This window comes from Biomphalaria glabrata, chromosome 2, assembly GCF_947242115.1.
Source record: "Biomphalaria glabrata chromosome 2, xgBioGlab47.1, whole genome shotgun sequence".
Classification (NCBI taxonomy): domain Eukaryota; kingdom Metazoa; phylum Mollusca; class Gastropoda; family Planorbidae; genus Biomphalaria; species Biomphalaria glabrata.
The window spans coordinates 55,397,010-55,416,593 of NC_074712.1; the positions used below are offsets into that span (position 1 = coordinate 55,397,010).

Sequence of the window (19,584 nt, forward strand, 5' to 3'; positions counted from 1 at the left end):
AACCAATATTTGTCCAAAGCCTTGGAACATATTAACAAAGGAACAGAGATGTAAAACATTCAACGGTTTATATTTTGTATGCTTGTTGTGATTTTGTATGTTTATATGGATTGTCTCCCCTACTGTTTGTTTCTATTTGTGAGCTCTTCCCAGATTGTGTACTGACTATTGTCTATGTCTTGACCTTTACTATGTGTGTAGTTATTTTCGTCATTCAGTGTCATAAAGCTTTTGATGTTAACACGTTTTGTTTTGTATATTAAAGAACGACAATGTTATTGGACTTTCACATTGTAAATTATGTAAATGAAATGGTATTAAACTTAACTATTTTTGATGATGTATTTCCTATATGTACCATTTTATCTTTCATCTTTCCAAGCAATGTAGGAGAGAATATTTCTAAATTTCTTTCGTAACATGTGTTATTTGTGTACATACTTTTGTTGTTGAATTTGTTACAATTAATTTTTTTTTTAATTGCTTCTATTTGTGCTACTATTTTAAGCTCTCTATACTTTCTATTTCCTTCATACACAGATGGGCTATGACTCGCTGTTCATTGGAAGAATTGACTTTATGGACATGGAACAAAGAAAGAAAACAAAGAACATGGAGTTTCTCTGGAATACAAGTCCAAACAATTTAAGTAAGAATACAGATTATTTTCCTTGACATGTATAATGATTGCCTGACTTCCTGGACTTGATGCCAACTGAATGCTCCTAATTTCAATTGTTCTGCCCTTTTTTTTAGATCAATTACTTTGTACTGGTCTATTTCTTAGAGACCATTGGCAGCTGGAAGACACGACAGACGTTAGACATCATTTAAAAGTCACGTGTCGCTCTATAGTTAATGAGGTCATTAATTGAACTCAACATTTTTTTTTTTAAGCGACAAGTATTTTTGATCCATACTGACTAAAATTCCCAAAGGAAATAATTTTTATGCCAACATAAGGCACCTTGGGTTTCTGGAGGTTAAATTACAAAGGCATAATAATAAGACAATGTTTTGAGCGCATAAAATCATTGTATAACTTATACATTATCCTCAGTTAGGGGAAGGTCTCCTTTCAGACCTTACTCTATATAGAACAGATGATGTAAAGGTTAAATGAAAAACACTTGTCGTTTAAAAGCCTATGGTGAGTTCAATTAAATACCTCATTAACTATAGAGCGGCACATGGCTGTTTTAAATGATGTCTGACGTCTGTTTCTGTAGCCCACTTTACTTTCCCCAACTATTATCAGGTATCTGTTAGAGCTGGGTGTACTCAGAGGTGCCCAAAGATCGTGAAATTAAAAATGCAAGCAGTATTCGAACCCGGACCCCCCGGTTTGGAAACCGCTCAGCCACCAACATCAGTCAGGGAAATCAAATATTAATATCTGCCGACACAAAATATATAGGAAAACGTCAATTTTTTACATCTTTATATTTAAATCTTAAAATTATGAGATTTTTAAAAGGAGACTTGCAGCCCATACCTAAATGTCCGCTATACTATATGTTTTATGTTTCAGAGAATAAATCCGCGCTGTTCACTAACATTCTTTATGAGGGCTACTATGCTCCACCTGGCTATACGATGGACAAATTTTCCGTGGCACCAGAGGTAAATAAATAGGTATAGATAATATTGCCCTCGCCAACCTTAAAAAATATACTTTAAAAGACATTCATATTTACAGGGACTTAGCCTGCACCACGAAAACAATATTAATTTAAAAAATCCAAAATTTTAAAATTTATCCGCCAGGTGCTAAAGGATTTACACAAAGCTTATATCTGCTCACTTTCTCTGTCAGTCTTGTCAAAAGTTTGATAACGTTATTCTTCACACACCCATACACGGATGAAGTTCAAACTTTAATTAAGCAATTATTTATTGTACCTATCAGAAAATTATTCAATTAAAAAAACAAACAACAATTTAGTCAAGTAATTATTGGTATTAGTACATTTTGGTTGACATCGACAAAGTAAAATAACCTCTACATTCTTGAGTGATTTAGTTGTAAGCACAAAACTCCTCCCCTTGTATAAGCTTTGATTATTATTTTGCTTTGTTTTTGTTTTTTTATTTGTGCACTGAAACAAAAACATGAAGTTTTACAAAGCTGGTTACAACTCTCTGTTTGGCAGGTACAAAATGTGAACATGTTTTTTCTCCCATTTCCCAGTCTAGGATCAAGTTTAAACCTTAGGACTAAGACTGCTTTATTGACTAAGACTAAGACTAAGACTATTCATTGAACCTGACTAGACATGAATCAATGTTTAAAAACTATACAATTAGTTCATTAATCAATTGTTTGATTTCGAAATAAGGGAAATACATGCTACCTGATGAGATGTGGATTTATATATGGATTTAGTCGCCTTATTATGTTTATATCAGATAAGTGCCATTCCTCCCATTATCGGATCAAGTTGAAATTTTGCATAATTATTCATAGTCGATAACAGTACACGAATCAATCCAAAATTAAATAGTTAGTTAATAATATAGTACTGATTAAGTAATTTTGTTTTATATAGTAGAAAGGGAGCTAAACCCTGTAATTTTCAGATAAATGGTAGTAACTATTGGTTATTTCCGCTTAGATAAGATTTGGTTTTTACTGTTTCTTGTTTAAACATTATTGTCTTCCCTTTCTTACCTATATATATATATATATATATATATATATATATATATATATATATATATATATATATATATATATATATATAGTTATATAGATATAGATATAGATATATAGATATATATCTATATGTATATCTTGTATTGTTTACAATTTTGGAATCGCTTGATTGGGTAAAGCCTTTCTCCATTTTTAATTTAATAACGATTACATTTTATATCAGAGAAAAAAATGGCGACCTATTATGACAATCGGCTGAAATATCAGTACTTAGTATACGGGCCTATTATTTAGTTTAGCAACGAACTATTTACACACACACACTGTATGATTGAGTTTTCAGCTTGATTTTCTGAGTTGGATTTTGTTACTAACACTTGTTTTGATTGTGTGCACTTTCCAGGTGACCCAGCCTATCGTTGATTCTTTTGTCAACCTCATCAAAAAATGGGTAAGACCGGCCCTTTTTTTTTTTTAATTGCAATTTAATAAAAGTGTTAATTTCGATGAGGTATTTAAACACTTGACATGGTGGATATTATTAAACAAATTTCACTTTTAAGTTTAAGGCTTTCCTTTAGAAATGATAATTTCGCCCTAGGTCTAGCCGACCCTTTAAAATTTGTCAGGTTATTGTTGAAACTGGGTTCGAACCAAAGACAAACAGTGACAAAGGTCCAGAGCGAGTACCAGAAGACCAGGACGTCATCAGATTTTAACAGCGGAATGAATGGTGGTCATCAATTAAAAAGAAGTGGTCTATGAACAATGTCAGATATTATACAAACGATCTAAAGCTTTTCATAGACTACACATCGACTAATACAGAAGACTAAACCAAATCGGACCCTAAATTACTAAACGATATAACAAAAGGACCATTGAAAAAAAAATTATTACAAAGGTTGAGCTTAAAGGTTGATGTTTATTGGACGTAAAAATGTATGTTGATATTTTGTCAATACATGTAAATACTAATATGTTGTTAAATCGCAATTAATTTGTATACATCTGGGATGTCGTTTTAATGAATGAAAGAAAACTGAAAACACTCTAATTGAAATTATAAGGGCAACATTTGTATTGATTTTGATTGAACTAATGAGTTTATTACGAAGTTTGAGATTTAAAAAAAAAATATTTTGTTGTTTTTACTAAGAAAATGTTGACATTGTTCTCTTTGTTTTCAACAGTCCGTAAGTTTTAAAAGTAATCACGTGGTTGTAGCCATGGGAGCTGACTTTGCGTACAGAAACGCAGAAACCTGGTTCAACTTTTATGACCCTCTCATCAAAAAGGCGAATGAAATGGTAAGACCCTGAACAAGTGTAGAACATTGCCAAACAAAATCTCATGAAATTGACAAGGGAGACAATTTTATGCATTAAACTTCAGATTGCTTGTTATTGTGAGAGTTGTTGAACATGTCAGAAAATAAAAAAAATAATTGTCGGGTTGGGATGAGAAGTCAAAATCACTTCGCTATTGCTTGGCTACCTAACAAGGGGTCTGGAGTTCTATCTATCTATCTATCTATCTATCTATCTATCTATCTATACAGCCATCTATCTATCTATATAATCTATCTAAATTTTTTTTTCTCTCTCTCTCGCTATATATTTATATACTTATATCATCTATCTATCTATCTATCTATCTATCTATCTATCTATCTATCTATCTATCTATCTATCTATCTATCTATCTATCTATCTATCTATCTATCTATCTATCTATCTATCTATCTAATATATCTAACTTTCTCTCTCTCTCTCTCTCTCTGTCTGTCTCTCTCTCTCTAGATTTATATACTTATATATAGGTATATATACGCCGGTTACGTTACGATACTTGAGATTCTAAAGTGATTTGTAAAAGTGTCACATATTTAGCAATCTGCATTGATTCAGTACAGCTATGAATACTTGCTTGCCCTTACAAGATTTGCGCATTAAGTAGTTGTACGTATGCTCCGCCCACAGCATCCCGACATACACCTGATGTACTCCACCCCTTCCTGTTACTCGTATTACGTCAACAAGGAGCGGGTTACTCTGGAAGAAAAGAAAGAGGATTTTCACCCGTATTCCATTCCACCTGCCGCTTACTGGACAGGATTTTACACAACTCGAGGTGGACTTAAGAGACATATTAAACAGGCTGGTCAAATTCTACAGGTCAGTGGCATGTGTCTCTTACTCGAACTTGACATTTCTTTTTTTCGCTTCTTTTGTTTGTTTGTTTTTTTTTACGTAAAAAGGATGGCAAGCAGGCGCTGTTTCTGTATGGGAGATTTTCCTTTATGGAGGCAAATCCATGTATAGCAAGATCTTTAGTATAACACCGGTGTACACAATATGGACATATTGATTAGCATAGTAAACTAATATAACATGGTACACTTTTCTTGCACTTTTCAGCTGTGTACAATCAACTTTCTAAGCTCTTTGGCTTTATAATAATTAATTAATATATTTATTAATTTATATTAATCGGATGTCAACTGTCATCTATCAAAATGGTGGTCTTAACATTGTGCATTTTGTTAATTTTGATCACTCGCCCAATCTTTCTCTTTTCATTTTATTACATTTGTCTTAGGTTCCATTACATCGCCAACACATTTCTACGTGTCGCTTTCTCTTCTTTTTCTCTCTTACTTTCTTTTGTTGAATCTAAATAGAAATAAAGTGTGTCTTGTCTGTCACAATGTAGGTCAAAAAAAACAACAACAGCTGTGTTTAAAAGACCACATAAAACAGAATTTTTTTCTTTAAAAGTCCATAATCTTCAAATTACACTCTCTTGTTTCAGAGTTGCAAACAGTTGTCTATATTCACTGATCTGCAGGATTCATTTCAAGATGTGAATGTTTTACGTAAGTTGGTATGTGTATACCTACAATACATGTGTCATTATTAAACGTGTTTCTCACCGGAAGTGGTAATGGACATATGTACTTCACTACTTTTAAAATGCTTCTCATGTCATGCGTCTTAAATAGCCTCTAACAATCAGTCTCCTGGTCTTTACGTGTGGCTCAGATATTGGACACGCCGGAACTGTTCTCACTGTCAGGAAAAAAGGCAATGGCGAGTAACTGGCGCCCAAGCCAGTAAGCTTAAGGCAGGAGTCACTCGTTAGAATTAGTTGGCATCTAGGGAATTAAAACTCTCAATTCAAGCCGCTGCTACTTTGCGGCTATACCCAAACATGGGAAAGGATTCACGAGTCATCTCCGAGGGAAAAAAACAGGAGCCTGTGAATATAACAAATACTACTACATTGAACTAATCTCTTGCGAAACCTACGACGCAGCTTATGCCAAGCATGCCGTTATCATGGACACATCAGCTTTATGGAGATGGGGATCGCTGTGTGCGCGACATCGTTTTGACCACAGTTAATGCCCAGACTTACATCTCTGATATGATCCATAGTCGCACAGTGCTTATAAAAATAGAAGAATGTATAGCTATCTATCGTTTATTTCAAACGTACTTTAAAACAGCGACCTATACGGGGGGCTAAAATTCCTTGTTCGAGATGCCAAACAAAATAATTAACTACCAAAAGTTAATTATCTAATGGGTTCATTTCTTTTATTGATTCTTGTGTTGCCAGGTAAAAAAAAAATAATCGTAAAAAATGTCATCTTGATCCAAGATTGGGTGTCGGAGAAATCACATGTACAAAGTTGTTATCAGACAGACTGACATTATCAGACAGACTGACAGACAGACATACAGAGTTGATATGAACTTTATTTGCGATAGAACTAGAATATGTGGTGTATATCTGATTGCCAACTTTTGTGGACTATGTTACAGGAGATGCTATGGGTGTAATGCAACATCATGATGCTGTCACGTATGTACACAAGTCTCTTTTATGACCCATACCAGTGACAATATGTGGAGACAGTGACAGAGTGATATGTGGAGACAGTGACACAGTGGTATGTGGAGACAGTGACAGAGTGATATGTGGAGACAGTGACAGAGTGATATGTGGAGACAGTGACACAGTGGTATGTGGAGACAGTGACAGAGTGATATGTGGAGACAGTGACAGAGTGATATGTGGAGACAGTGACACAGTGATATGTGGAGACAGTGACAGAGTGATATGTGGAGACAGTGACAGAGTTATATGTGGAGACAATGACAGAGTGATATGTGGAGACAGTGACACAGTGGTATGTGGAGACAGTGAGAGAGTGATTTGTGGAGACAGATACTTATTGATATTTGTGAAATGCAATTGCCTGATATATCGATATTGTTTTTGTATCGGATGACAATAAATGCGCCAATAGAGAGAGAGAGAGAAAAAGAGACACACAGAGAGAGAGAGATGAATAGATATACAAAGACACATATAGATAGATAGTTACGTAGATAGATATTAATAGTGATTGACTGATATATGTGAGCAGTGATTGACTGATATATGAGAGCAGTGATTGGCTGATATATGTGAGCAGTGATTGGCTGATATATTTGAGCAGTGATTGACCTGTAAAGAAAGTGGGGGTCACTGTAGCAATGCACATATACTCAATGACACAATAATCATGGCCATACTGCCAACAAATCATGCCAAACAATGTCTCCGCTGACATGTCTAATTGTATTGACAACCTTTACGATGTAATAAGTAAATGAATAAATTATATCTTTTATATAGCGCTACTTTCATGCTTATAGCATGCTCAGAGCGCTATGGTCCGATCTCATTTGTGGACCAGTTGGGGGGGGGGGGTATCTAGGAGTTATTTTTTCCGTGCTGCCTTTCGGCGCTCAGTAAACACAACTCTGCTCGAGTCGGGTGTCGAACCTCGAGCCCCCTTCATAGGTAGCCAAGGCAAGTTTAAGCGTACTTAGCCTCTCGGCCACACTTCCCACATAAGGCCCTAACTGTTCGTTTGTTTTTCTAAGTTATTATGTGATCTTGTATAAAAGCATACCACATCAGACACAATCATCTGATGTCCTCTTCAAATGGTTTTTATACTGGCTGTAGTTTCCGCTTACATTGAAAGGGGTTCATTGCGGTCAATCTCAGAAAAAAATTTTCAGCGGGGACACACTAAAGGCGTAGTGAGGGCGGGGCAAGGGAAAACGATGCCCAGGGCGTCACCCTCATGGAGAGCGCACGCACGCAACCTACATTTATATGTTATGTTCATGGAAAATGGGGGGGGGGCGCCAATAAAGTACCTTGCACCGGGCGCACGTTTTGCTCACTACGCCTTTCAGCGTTTGGGACACACACACTTACATCCGACAAGAACTGATTTCAAACAAAGATCTGCTAAAAGTGTCAGTTTGGCAACTGTTCCGTGCCAATGTCTTCTTTCAATATTTTTTTTTGTTTACTTTAAGGACGAATGGCTCAAAAACTTAACAAGCTAATGCTCATTACTTTTGCAATTACCCTAAAACTTACAAGGCAATCACGTGAACGGGTCTGCATGTTTTGATCTTTGATAAGGGACTCAAACGGAAGAAAAATGAACTTAAAAAAATTAAATGAAATAAATCTACAAATCTACACAAAAAAGTCATTAAAGAAAGCAAGAAATTAAATCAGTTGATTAATATTGGGCCTTTTTAAAAAACAACAACTTTTTTTTTGTTGACATTGTTCGTTGGTATTTACCAGCCGCAGTTCATGAGATATGAACTGATCAGTCCCAAATATAGGAGTTCATGCGAGTTGACTGAACGAGATCAGTTTGAATAGTCATCACCAAGAAAGAAGACTTCATATTTCTGGCTTAAACACGCCAATCCAAAATTGTTCTTGGTTTATAAACAGTTGAGGATTTCCATTGTTTGCTGTTGCAGAAGGTCCTGCAGTCATACCTCATCTCACAAACGAGGATCTTGTACTGGGGATTAGTTCGAAAGTCAATGTCTTTGGTTACTGCCAAAGCCAAAACTTCGGCGACAGACTCTAGATATGCCATAAATAATTATTTTCAAGTTCATGTATTAAATTGAATATGGTGGTTGCGCTCTGCTCAAATGTCTACTACATGTATTAACCAGAGATGTGACATTACAATATTATAGTGTACATTCAGCTGTGAGTTTAGAGATAGTATTGCTTACTTCAAATATGTATAGCTATAGTTCCTATATACATATGTGAAATTTTTAACTATATCTATAAAAATTTATAAAAGATGATGCTAGTTCTTCTTTTATAATTACTTGGTAAATACTGTTTAGAACCAAAATATTTATTTTAAAACTAATATCAATTTGTTTCAAAGTATCACTATCTAATTTTAATGTCATACTTATTTCTTAAAGTTAAGACTTCCCTTTATTCATCTGGTCGAATTTAAATTACATTTTCTTTCACTTACAAAGAATACTCTCCCTTTTTACACTTTCACTTTTCTATATCTATATCGTAAAAAATAATATTAGAATACAGCTGGCGTTTCCAAATTTAGCGCTACAGAATACACGCGTTTCCAGATTTATTTGACCAAAAAATAGTACAATAACTAACACTAGAACAGTAGAATTCCTATCTTATGTATATTGATAATTAAAAGTATATTTCATTTTTCGTACAATGGACAAAGTTACACCTCAATAATAAGATGTTGTTTTGGATTTCATCCGATACACATAACGTTAGAAATAGCCTTCCTTTATTACTTGTAGGTTTGAATAATTTGAATTTTAAGGCAGTTGATATAGTGTATAGAATGTTGTTCGAAGCCCGATTTACTTACTTGATATTAGGTCTTCCTAATAGTTTCAGAAAACTTATAAAGTCGATTCCTGAGTTCCATCTCATTTTACCTGTCCACTAAAGGAGTAGGGTTAGGAGCTAGCTACAGAGAGAGATAGGCAGGGATAGTATACCACACAGCCTGATCCAAATCTCCTGCAGTAGACAGCGGGCAGGGTTTAAACCCGGAACCATCGAGATGACAGTTCAAACACCCTCACGACCAGACAGTCCTCCTTAGCCTAAGTGGTAAAAATTATTATTTGTTCTCTTGTCTAATAATTAAAGAACACTTAAATGTTTTTTTTTCTTTCTTCAGTGGCACACAAAGAGCCCACGTGCACAGAGATTACAACCGGATATTGAGTCAGGCTACCAGTGTATGTGAGGTGGGTACGTTTTGGTGGCATCGTTCCAGCCTTGCGGTCATTGTGTTATGTCCCAGTACTGAAGTAATTGTGTTATGTCCCAGCTTTGATGTTATTGTGTTAGATCCTAGCCCCGATGTCATTGTGTTAGATCCCAGTACTGATGTGATTGTGTTATGTCCCAGCAGTAAAGTCATTGTCTTAGATCCTAGCCACGATGTCGTTGCGTTCGGTCCCAGGCCTGAAATCATAATGTTAGGTTGCAGCCCTGATGTCATTGTTTTAGGTCGCAACCATGATGTCATTGCTTTAGGTCCCATTACTGATGTCATCGTAATAGGGCCCAGCCCTGATGTCACCGTGTAAGGTTCCAGCCCTGGTGTCACCGTGTAAGGTTCCTGCCCTGATGCCATTGTGTTAGGTCCTATTACTGATGTCATTGGGTTCTTGTGATAACTTTTTATTTTGACCGTTGTATGTGTCTCTTAGATTCTAAGATGCGACTTTTAAGGCAATACATATTCTTCATTTACAGTATAAATTTTAAAAAAATATAGACTATATGTTGCAGGACTGCTACATTAATTCTAAAAAAAGACACTTTCGCCAGCAAAGACACTCTTGGCTTAAGTAGGCTAACTCAATGATCAATCTTCTTTCTCTCGAAATAACTATACCCAGAGTTCAATAGTCCAAGTTAATGTTAGATTCCGAAATTAGCTAAAATAGAAAATGTCTGCCCTATTCAGGAATTTATAAAAACTTAAACCATTTCCGCAACGTAAATATTAACATGTCTTTTTCGTCTGTCTATATTGAATGCAAGTCCAGGGAGTGTCTGTTAGAGAACGTCTGCACTTTTTTAACTTATTTAAAATATTTTACTTGTTATCACACGTGTGAACTGACTTTGTATCATTAAAAAGATCTGCAATGCTCCAATTCAAATATTTCTATTTCTAGAAAGTGATGGCTGCGGCCTATAGCAAGCTCTGGAAGCTTCCTGTGACTGTGACACCTCAGTTTTGTTATGGACTTAATATGAGCGCCTGTCATGTCAGTGAAGGTAGCGACCAGGTAAATTAACATAAACATTTTTGTTTGTAATTTTACGTTACAAATTTGGAATCTCTGTAAATTTAATTTTTCATTTAAATTTTGCAAAAGGAAGCTTGATCTGATGTATATTATTACTATTTCGGTAGAACTTGGATAACTTGATACTGTCATAAATGTTCTGATCTAATACTATTTTTATTTTTAGTTTCTTGTAACCGTATACAATCCATTGTCCTGGACTTTTGATGTAGGCGTTCGATTCCCAGTTAAAGGTCAACAGTTGGTCGTAATGGACTCTCGAGGTCATAACGTGCCATATCAGGTGAACTTGCCGTTGGTCAGTAGAGACAGATGCATAAACGCATGTTACTACGTATTAGGGCTGACCAGACTAAGTACAATACACAATTTTCTATTTTCAGTTGGCTCCCGTCCATGAGCACATTGCTATTATCCCAGAGAGAGGGTCCATTGCGGACAAGGAGGCAGTTATCCTTGTCAACTTGCCGCCAATGTCCATGACGACATTTAGTGTCCAACAATTTCAAGGTTCTGTAAGCGTTACATTACGATATCTCTTTTGTAACAAGAATAATCTAGTTATAGTTAGTGTAACAATATTAACCAAGTTATAGTTAGTGTAACAATATTAACCAAGTTATAGTTAGTGTAACAATATTAACCAAGTTATAGTTAGTGTAACAATATTAACCAAGTTATAGTTAGTGTAACAATATTAACCAAGTTATAGTTAGTGTAACAATATTAACCAAGTTATAGTTAGTGTAACAATATTAACCAAGTTATAGTTAGTGTAACAATATTAACCAAGTTATAGTTAGTGTAACAATATTAACCAAGTTATAGTTAGTGTAACAATATTAACCAAGTTATAGTTAGTGTAACAATATTAACCAAGTTATAGTTAGTGTAACAATATTAACCAAGTTATAGTTAGTGTAACAATATTAACCAAGTTATAGTTAGTGTAACAATATTAACCAAGTTATAGTTAGTGTAACAATATTAACCAAGTTATAGTTAGTGTAACAATATTAACCAAGTTATAGCTAGTGTAACAATATTAACCAAGTTATAGTTAGTGTAACAATATTAACCAAGTTATAGCTAGTGTAACAATATTTACCAAGTTATAGTTAGTGTAACAATATTAACCAAGTTATAGTTAGTGTAACAATATTAACCAAGTTATAGTTAGTGTAACAATATTAACCAAGTTATAGTTAGTGTAACAATATTAACCAAGTTATAGCTAGTGTAACAATATTAACCAAGTTATAGCTAGTGTAACAATATTAACCAAGTTATAGTTAGTGTAACAATATTAACCAAGTTATAGCTAGTGTAACAATATTAACCAAGTTATAGCTAGTGTAACAATATTAACCAAGTTATAGCTAGTGTAACAATATTAACCAAGTTATAGTTAGTGTAACAATATTAACCAAGTTATAGTTAGTGTAACAATATTAACCAAGTTATAGCTAGTGTAACAATATTAACCAAGTTATAGCTAGTGTAACAATATTAACCAAGTTATAGCTAGTGTAACAATATTAACCAAGTTATAGCTAGTGTAACAATATTAACCAAGTTATAGTTAGTGTAACAATATTAACCAAGTTATAGTTAGTGTAACAATATTAACCAAGTTATAGCTAGTGTAACAATATTAACCAAGTTATAGCTAGCGTAACAATATTAACCAAGTTATAGCTAGCGTAATAATATTAACCAAGTTATAGCTAGCGTAACAATATTAACCAAGTTATAGCTAGCGTAACAATATTAACCAAGTTATAGCTAGCGTAACAATATTAACCAAGTTATAGTTAGCGTAACAATATTAACCAAGTTATAGTTAGTGTAACAATATTAACCAAGTTATAGTTAGCGTAACAATATTAACCAAGTTATAGCTAGCGTAACAATATTAACCAAGTTATAGTTAGTGTAACAATATTAACCAAGTTATAGTTAGTGTAACAATATTAACCAAGTTATAGTTAGCGTAACAATATTAACCAAGTTATAGTTAGCGTAACAATATTAACCAAGTTATAGCTAGCGTAACAATATTAACCAAGTTATAGTTAGTGTAACAATATTAACCAAGTTATAGCTAGCGTAACAATATTAACCAAGTTATAGCTAGTGTAACAATATGAGCAAAGTTTCTGTGGCAGTTTACGTTTTGATAGGCAATTGTTTCCCTTTGCTACTTCTCTTGTGACTAAAGGGGCAAATCGCAAGGCAAGGTGGAGGCATACAGTAACGAAAGGTCTCGGTCCATAGATACTTGTTCATTAATGTTGCCCCAGGTCTCGGTCCATAGATACTTGTTCATTAATGTTGCCCCAGGTCTCGGTCTATAGATACTTGTTCATTAATGTTGCCCCAGGTCTCGGTCCATAGATACTTGTTCATTAATGTTGCCCCAGGTCTCGGTCCATAGATACTTGTTCATTAATGTTGCCCCAGGTCTTGGTCCATAGATACTTGTTCATTAATGTTGCCCCAGGTCTCGGTCCATAGATACTTGTTCATTAATGTTGCCCCAGGTCTCGGTCCATAGATACTTGTTCATTAATGTTGCCCCAGGTCTCGGTCCATAGATACTTGTTCATTAATGTTGCCCCAGGATTTGAGCAGCTACCGCCAATGACTTGGTTTTCTAATGAATAGAGCTCTCGATTTAAGATTTAACTTAAACGAATATTGCACTAAATTATATTGAATTAAAATGTTAAGTAGCATCTAGTTGTATAATATTTACTCTATGGTTTTTTTTTCCTTTCAGGAGGCCAAACAAAGCAACTATATGAAAATAGTTTAGAAAATACCAACCTTGTGATTGAAAATGAGGTGAGTACATATATATATATATATAGGGGGGGGGGATGACAAGTTACTTGCGCTGGAATATGGATTAAAGTGAGGAGGATTCGCGCAACACGTCGACCTCACTCTCTCGCCCTAAAGCCCATCCTTTTCCAGAAGCAAGATTTGGTCAAGACGTCCGGGTGCAGTGGATGACCAGAGACTTTCTGTGTGTCTTTTCCTGCTCTTGAGTGCTCCACAGCACTGAGCTGGTAGTTGCCTTTATGTCCGACTTGTCTAGTTTTGTGACGTTACGCACAGACCGCCAAGTCCAGACTTCACATGCTAGATTTGACAGAACCTCAGTGTACTGAGAGCCATGGACACGTCAGATACCCTCTACCTGGTTTAGCCGGCCAGTCAAAGCCGTTTCCGGGTGTGGCCGCTGCGCATGCTACAGCTTCTGGGAGCCACAGGTGAGAGTTGGGTACCGAGTGGGGACCAAGAGTGAGCCAAGCTACCCTCAAAAAGAGGGTACGACTGCCTGTCCACTAGAGGTGCTACCCCTCCTAGAAGATGGAAGTCGACATTTTGTAGTAAGTGATGGTAAGTGTAGAATGATTTGTGTAGTCATTCAAAATCAGAGACTTGATGACGTCACATAAAACAGCGGGGGGGAAAAAAAGAAAAGGCCGCAGCTAAAGCTTGATGGCAAGTCTATTGAAAAGGTCTTTCAACTAGTGCCACTCAGGCTCACAACATCCAAGTATTGACTTATAACAACGGTTTAAAAGTAATACTTTTGTTCAATCGTGGTTTTACCGTTGTTATTGTATACCAGTGAGTGCTATATCAAGGTTTTAATATAGAAGTTATTCTGACGTCATGCCACAAGGAGCGATCATGGGCCACTTTGTTTTCTCCAGTCGAGTGTGTTGGTTCCAACATTTCTTGGAAGAATTCTTGGAGGGTTTATTTAGTTCTTCTGTGGATAAAAAAAGTAAAAAAACAGAGCCAACCCCGACTGTAAAGCCAGACTGTCTAGGCGCTGTCATCGACTGTTTCATAGTAAAGATAGGACCACACAGTTACCTTCGAATTAGTTCTAAATTGAGATTGTCCACATTTTCAACTGAAAATCAGGCACGTATTTCCTAATGGATAATAACATTCATTGACACTGCCAGGGTTGAGTTTCGCTACAGTGAAGCAGTATTCTTTGTAGTCCTTGGTACGGCCATGTCAATAGTGGTGGCGGCTTTTTCTTTATGTCAATGAACAGCAGATCAGGGCGATTAAAATCTACCGTTTTGTCGGTCAAAATAGGCCTATCCCGGTACATTATTATTATTACTATCATTTTTGATGTTGCTGTATTTCTATTGTTGTAATTTTTGTGGTCTTTAACCCTTAAAGTGCTGGGCTGTTTTACAATGAAGACATACAAAATGAAATTACAATGTTCATGTTTAGAGGCTAAAGTACCACACGCATCTTAAGGGTTAATAGTGGCATTATTATATTTTGGTATTATTGCAAATGTACATGAATATTAAAACATGTATTTGATCTTGATCGTTGCAGTACCTTTCTCTGACGTTCAACTACCAGACTGGGCTCCTCCAGTCAATCACCAACAAGTACTCGTCATTGACAGAGCCTGTGAAACAAGAGTTCAGATACTATGAGTCAGAACAGGACTCCAACAGGCCCTCTGGGGTCTACCTGTTCACACCAAAAAGCAACATTACCTTCCCAATAGCAGCTGAAAGAGTCACTTTGAAATATGTCAAAGTAAGTAAAAGATTAACTGAAATATGTCAAAGTAAGTAAAAGATTAACTGAAATATGTCAAAGTAAGTAAAAGATTAACGGAAATAATCTTGAACATTAATAGTGTGAAATTTTGAAGAAGAGATATTCTGTTAAAGTTGTAATGTGGAGTGGCTTAGTAATGGAGCCCAAGGCTTCTAACCGATGTGTTGTGGGTTCACATTTCTTTGTTTCAAAATCAGAGTTATTACAAAAATGTATGGATCACAGGTGGGTATCCTGAGTCAATTCCACATTGCATTACTTCAGGAACAAAAGTCAGATTATTTGCAGACGATTGCATAATATATAGAACAATAAAAACAACACAAGACACAGATATTTTACAAAGAGAATTAGATGAATTACAGAAATGGGAATCAAATTGGAGCATGTCTTTCAACTCAGAAAAATGTCAGTTGTTAAGAGTAACAAAAAAACTAAAACAAATTAATTCCACTTATCTTATTCATGGCAAACCAGTAACACAGACTAAAAACGCAAAATACCTAGGTGTTATAATAAATGAAAAACTGTCATGGAATCCACATATGGATGAAACTACAAAAAAATCAAACAAAGCATTAGGATTTATTAAAAGAAATTTCTATAAATCAAATAAGAACATAAAACTAAAATGTTATTTAACCTTGGTTAGGCCAATAATAGAATATGCATCCTCTGTTTGGGACCCCTCAACTCAAGAAAACATTAAGAAACTAGAACAGACACAAAATAGAGCAGTGCGATTCATAACAAACGAATATTCACATTTGACTAGAGTAACACCTTTAGTAAAATCACTAAATTTAGAAAGCCTTCAGAACAGAAGGCTCAAAAGTAAAGTAGCAATCATACATAAAACACTGAACCATATACTTCAAATACAAAAACAAAATTTAATAAAATACTCTGAAAGACACAAAGATAAAGGCACATTCCTCGTCCCATATGCTAGGACAAATTTGTACAAATACTCCTTCTTCCCTAGTGCTATTAGAGCATGGAATGGGTTGCCTGAGCTAGCCAGGAAAACCAGTGACTTGGCAGAATGTAAGTCATTGGTTAATATGCATGACTAAATGCATGACGCGTAGGACGTAATTATCTTCTTTTTTGAAGTAACGTCTGTATTATATAAAATAAGAAGATAAGATTTTATACAATCTTCATTATTTTCTAAATCGGAAGACTTTGCCACATCACTGGCTAACGTCTTAAGGTTTAAAATCTAAGTTGGTTACATTTGGAAATGAGAAAACTGGATGTCCTCTATTCCTATTGTTTTGCGTTATCAACATTTCAGCTTCTCCAATTAGATAACATCATTTCTTTACTTTATGTTTTTATCCAAGTACCAATCTTTCATCCTATTCATTTTATTACAAAGGCTTCTATCAATTCACTCTGTCTGTCCTCATGATTCTTCACCTACAGGTGCAGTATTCATTTTTTCCATGCGCAATCTTGTATTAAGTTTAAAGTTTGCGTAACTATTCATTGGTGCAGACAAGACATGAATCAATAATAAATGAACCAAATATTGAATGAATTACTGGCTAATTATTTAGTTTGATATCAACAAGAGAAACTAATCGTTCAGCGTTCACATCTTCAGCTCAAATATGTAGGGTTTCGTCCCCTTAGATGATTGAACACGCTATTTCACCCAAACGTGTTCTGAAATCGAGTTGAAACTTTAACAATTATTAATCATACCTAATAAAACATGAATCAATAAAAAAAAAAAGATCAATTAGTCAATAATAAAAAAAAAATTCATGAATTATTTTGTTTAATGTCGAATAAGGGGAATAATGTAGCCTAAGTACGAAGTCCTTTACTTTTGTTACATTTTTTTATATATATATGTATTATTATTTAGTTTACATTCTATTCTTCTATTCTATCAAACTGAAAACATAGACTCGATTCCAAACGGACCTCAGTATATCACTTAATTATGCCTGTATTATTTAAGCAAAGCTCTATTTACTGTAATGCACACACTGTAAGACAAACTTCCCCATGGGTATTGTAGCTTATAATGTCTTCTGTCACCCATGGGTAATGCAGACTATTATAATGTCATCTGTCACATTGTTTAGGGCCCATTGGTGCAAGAAGTACATCAGACATTCTCACCCTGGGTGTCCCAGGTGATCCGACTGTACAAGGGATCCAAACATGTGGAGTTTCAGTGGACAGTTGGACCCATAGATTCTGATAGGTTGGTGCATTCACATTGTATATAAAAGTAAAGCAGATCGTCTGGATATGACATATGTATGCAAGTTTAAGTTTATACAAAACTTGCTGACGATGCTTAAGACTGAACTAGTTATGTAAATTTGATTAGTCCAGATGTATTATTTCAAACATTTTTAAAATGATCTTTATTTCTTATATCTTCAACATGCTTGACAAAGTTCTTATAATAACAATTATTATCAATCTTTCTCTTAGAAGGAATGTCTCTAAGATAAGATAATATAGTGTGATAAGACGGAGCCCGTTTCCGAACCTCTATTATTAGCGAGGGAAGCAGTAGGCTTATATTTTGAAGATAATTTTCGTAGAAGCTCGTTATTATATTATTTATAATATCAATTAATCTCCCCTTACCTATGTATAGATATTCTGGTCTCTAATTAGGCCTTCCGTCATGTATATCACTCAACAGGTCAAATTTCCAATCAGGTCAAATTTCCAAACAGGTCAAAATTTCCAAACATAATTCATATTTGCAGTTGATGCTACACCTCGTATAACAGATAGCTTTAACAAGACAGTAGCAGCACGGAATGCTACCTTATCAACATACGTAGCCTTTTCTTGAGTCTATGGTTCGTTATTAAATTGAGTTTGTTAGTAAAAGTAAAAAAAGTCTTTAGGGCAGATGATGTTACGTTCATTTGTTTCTTTGGGGGGGGGGGGGGGCAAGCGCCTTTACTTTTCCCAACTAAAGTGAGGTACCCATTAGAGTTGCGTGGACTCAAGGGTGCCATAAAAATCCCAAAATTCATAATCCCAATCTTCACCGAGATTCAAACCCAGGACCTACAGGTTCAAAGCCAAGCGCTTAACCACTCAGCCACAGAGTTTTTTATTACTGTTATATCTGTTATACATTATTTGTCTCTCCAAAGAGATTATCAAGGTAAAGAAGTGATATCCGTGTTTACCACCAACATTGCCAACGAAGACACTTTCTATACAGATTCTAATGGGAGAGAAATGCTGCAACGAGTGTAAGAAACTATCTTTCATTTGGTTGTTTCCCTTATAACATTTTTAAAAAATAAGTATTAGAAAAACAATTATCTAGATGTCAAGGAGATCTATTTATTTCTATTTCTGTATAGATGTTAGTTCCTAAAACTTGATTTGGCTTCTATTAACAACAATTTAATACATTGAATAATGCGTCAGAATTTCAGCTAGAGGCACTATAGGGAGATGAGATGTAGGCCTATAGTAAACTAATGTAGCCTACACGTATGTCCAAAGTAACGGTCCCATTAGTAGAGTGTCTAAATTAGGAGACACTTAGGAACGAAGATTAATTTAGAAAAGTAGAAATCTTGTATATTCTATACCATAAAGTAGAAAGTAAGGTATTTGTATGTATGATTGTATGTATGGGTGTATGTTCTTCATAGAAATATAAACCGTTTTACAAATCTTGATAAAACTTGGCATAAATGTTCCTTGGGTACTAACTGGAACCGTAGCGTATGTAAAGTAGCCCTAAAACAAGCTTAAGACGCTCAAAAAAAAAGTTGCCAACTCTATGAAAGTATAACTATTTCATGGATCTAGGACATATTTCGATGTTTACATGAGACAAGATCGAAAGGATCTAGAACTAGATCTAATTTTAAGAGCTACACTTTGCAAAGATAGTTTTTTACTTTGACTTATGTAAATACCCGTCTGCGGGTAATATCTAGCTAGTAAATTACCAGTAATACATAAAACATTAAACAATAAATTACCAATGGAAAATCAGAAGCTAATAAATTATATTTCTTATTCCATATCATAGAATAAATTCATACAAGTTCTCCATATACAGTAACTGTATTAGAA

The 19,584-nt window shown here is 34.9% G+C and overlaps 1 protein-coding gene across 1 annotated transcript in view; it reads left to right on the top strand.

Moving 5' to 3' along the window:
• LOC106056074 (lysosomal alpha-mannosidase-like) overlaps nucleotides 1–19,584 on the top strand; it is a 54,288-nt gene that overhangs the window by 25,216 nt on the left and 9,488 nt on the right. The window contains exons 6-20 of the mRNA XM_056021490.1: nucleotides 541–649; nucleotides 1,532–1,623; nucleotides 3,060–3,107; nucleotides 3,850–3,966; nucleotides 4,639–4,833; nucleotides 5,471–5,534; nucleotides 6,487–6,526; nucleotides 9,732–9,801; nucleotides 10,744–10,857; nucleotides 11,045–11,161; nucleotides 11,262–11,388; nucleotides 13,661–13,725; nucleotides 15,265–15,474; nucleotides 17,601–17,722; nucleotides 18,642–18,743. Coding sequence (XP_055877465.1) covers nucleotides 541–649; nucleotides 1,532–1,623; nucleotides 3,060–3,107; nucleotides 3,850–3,966; nucleotides 4,639–4,833; nucleotides 5,471–5,534; nucleotides 6,487–6,526; nucleotides 9,732–9,801; nucleotides 10,744–10,857; nucleotides 11,045–11,161; nucleotides 11,262–11,388; nucleotides 13,661–13,725; nucleotides 15,265–15,474; nucleotides 17,601–17,722; nucleotides 18,642–18,743 — 1,592 coding nt within the window. The remainder of the gene's footprint in view (nucleotides 1–540; nucleotides 650–1,531; nucleotides 1,624–3,059; nucleotides 3,108–3,849; nucleotides 3,967–4,638; nucleotides 4,834–5,470; nucleotides 5,535–6,486; nucleotides 6,527–9,731; nucleotides 9,802–10,743; nucleotides 10,858–11,044; nucleotides 11,162–11,261; nucleotides 11,389–13,660; nucleotides 13,726–15,264; nucleotides 15,475–17,600; nucleotides 17,723–18,641; nucleotides 18,744–19,584) is intronic.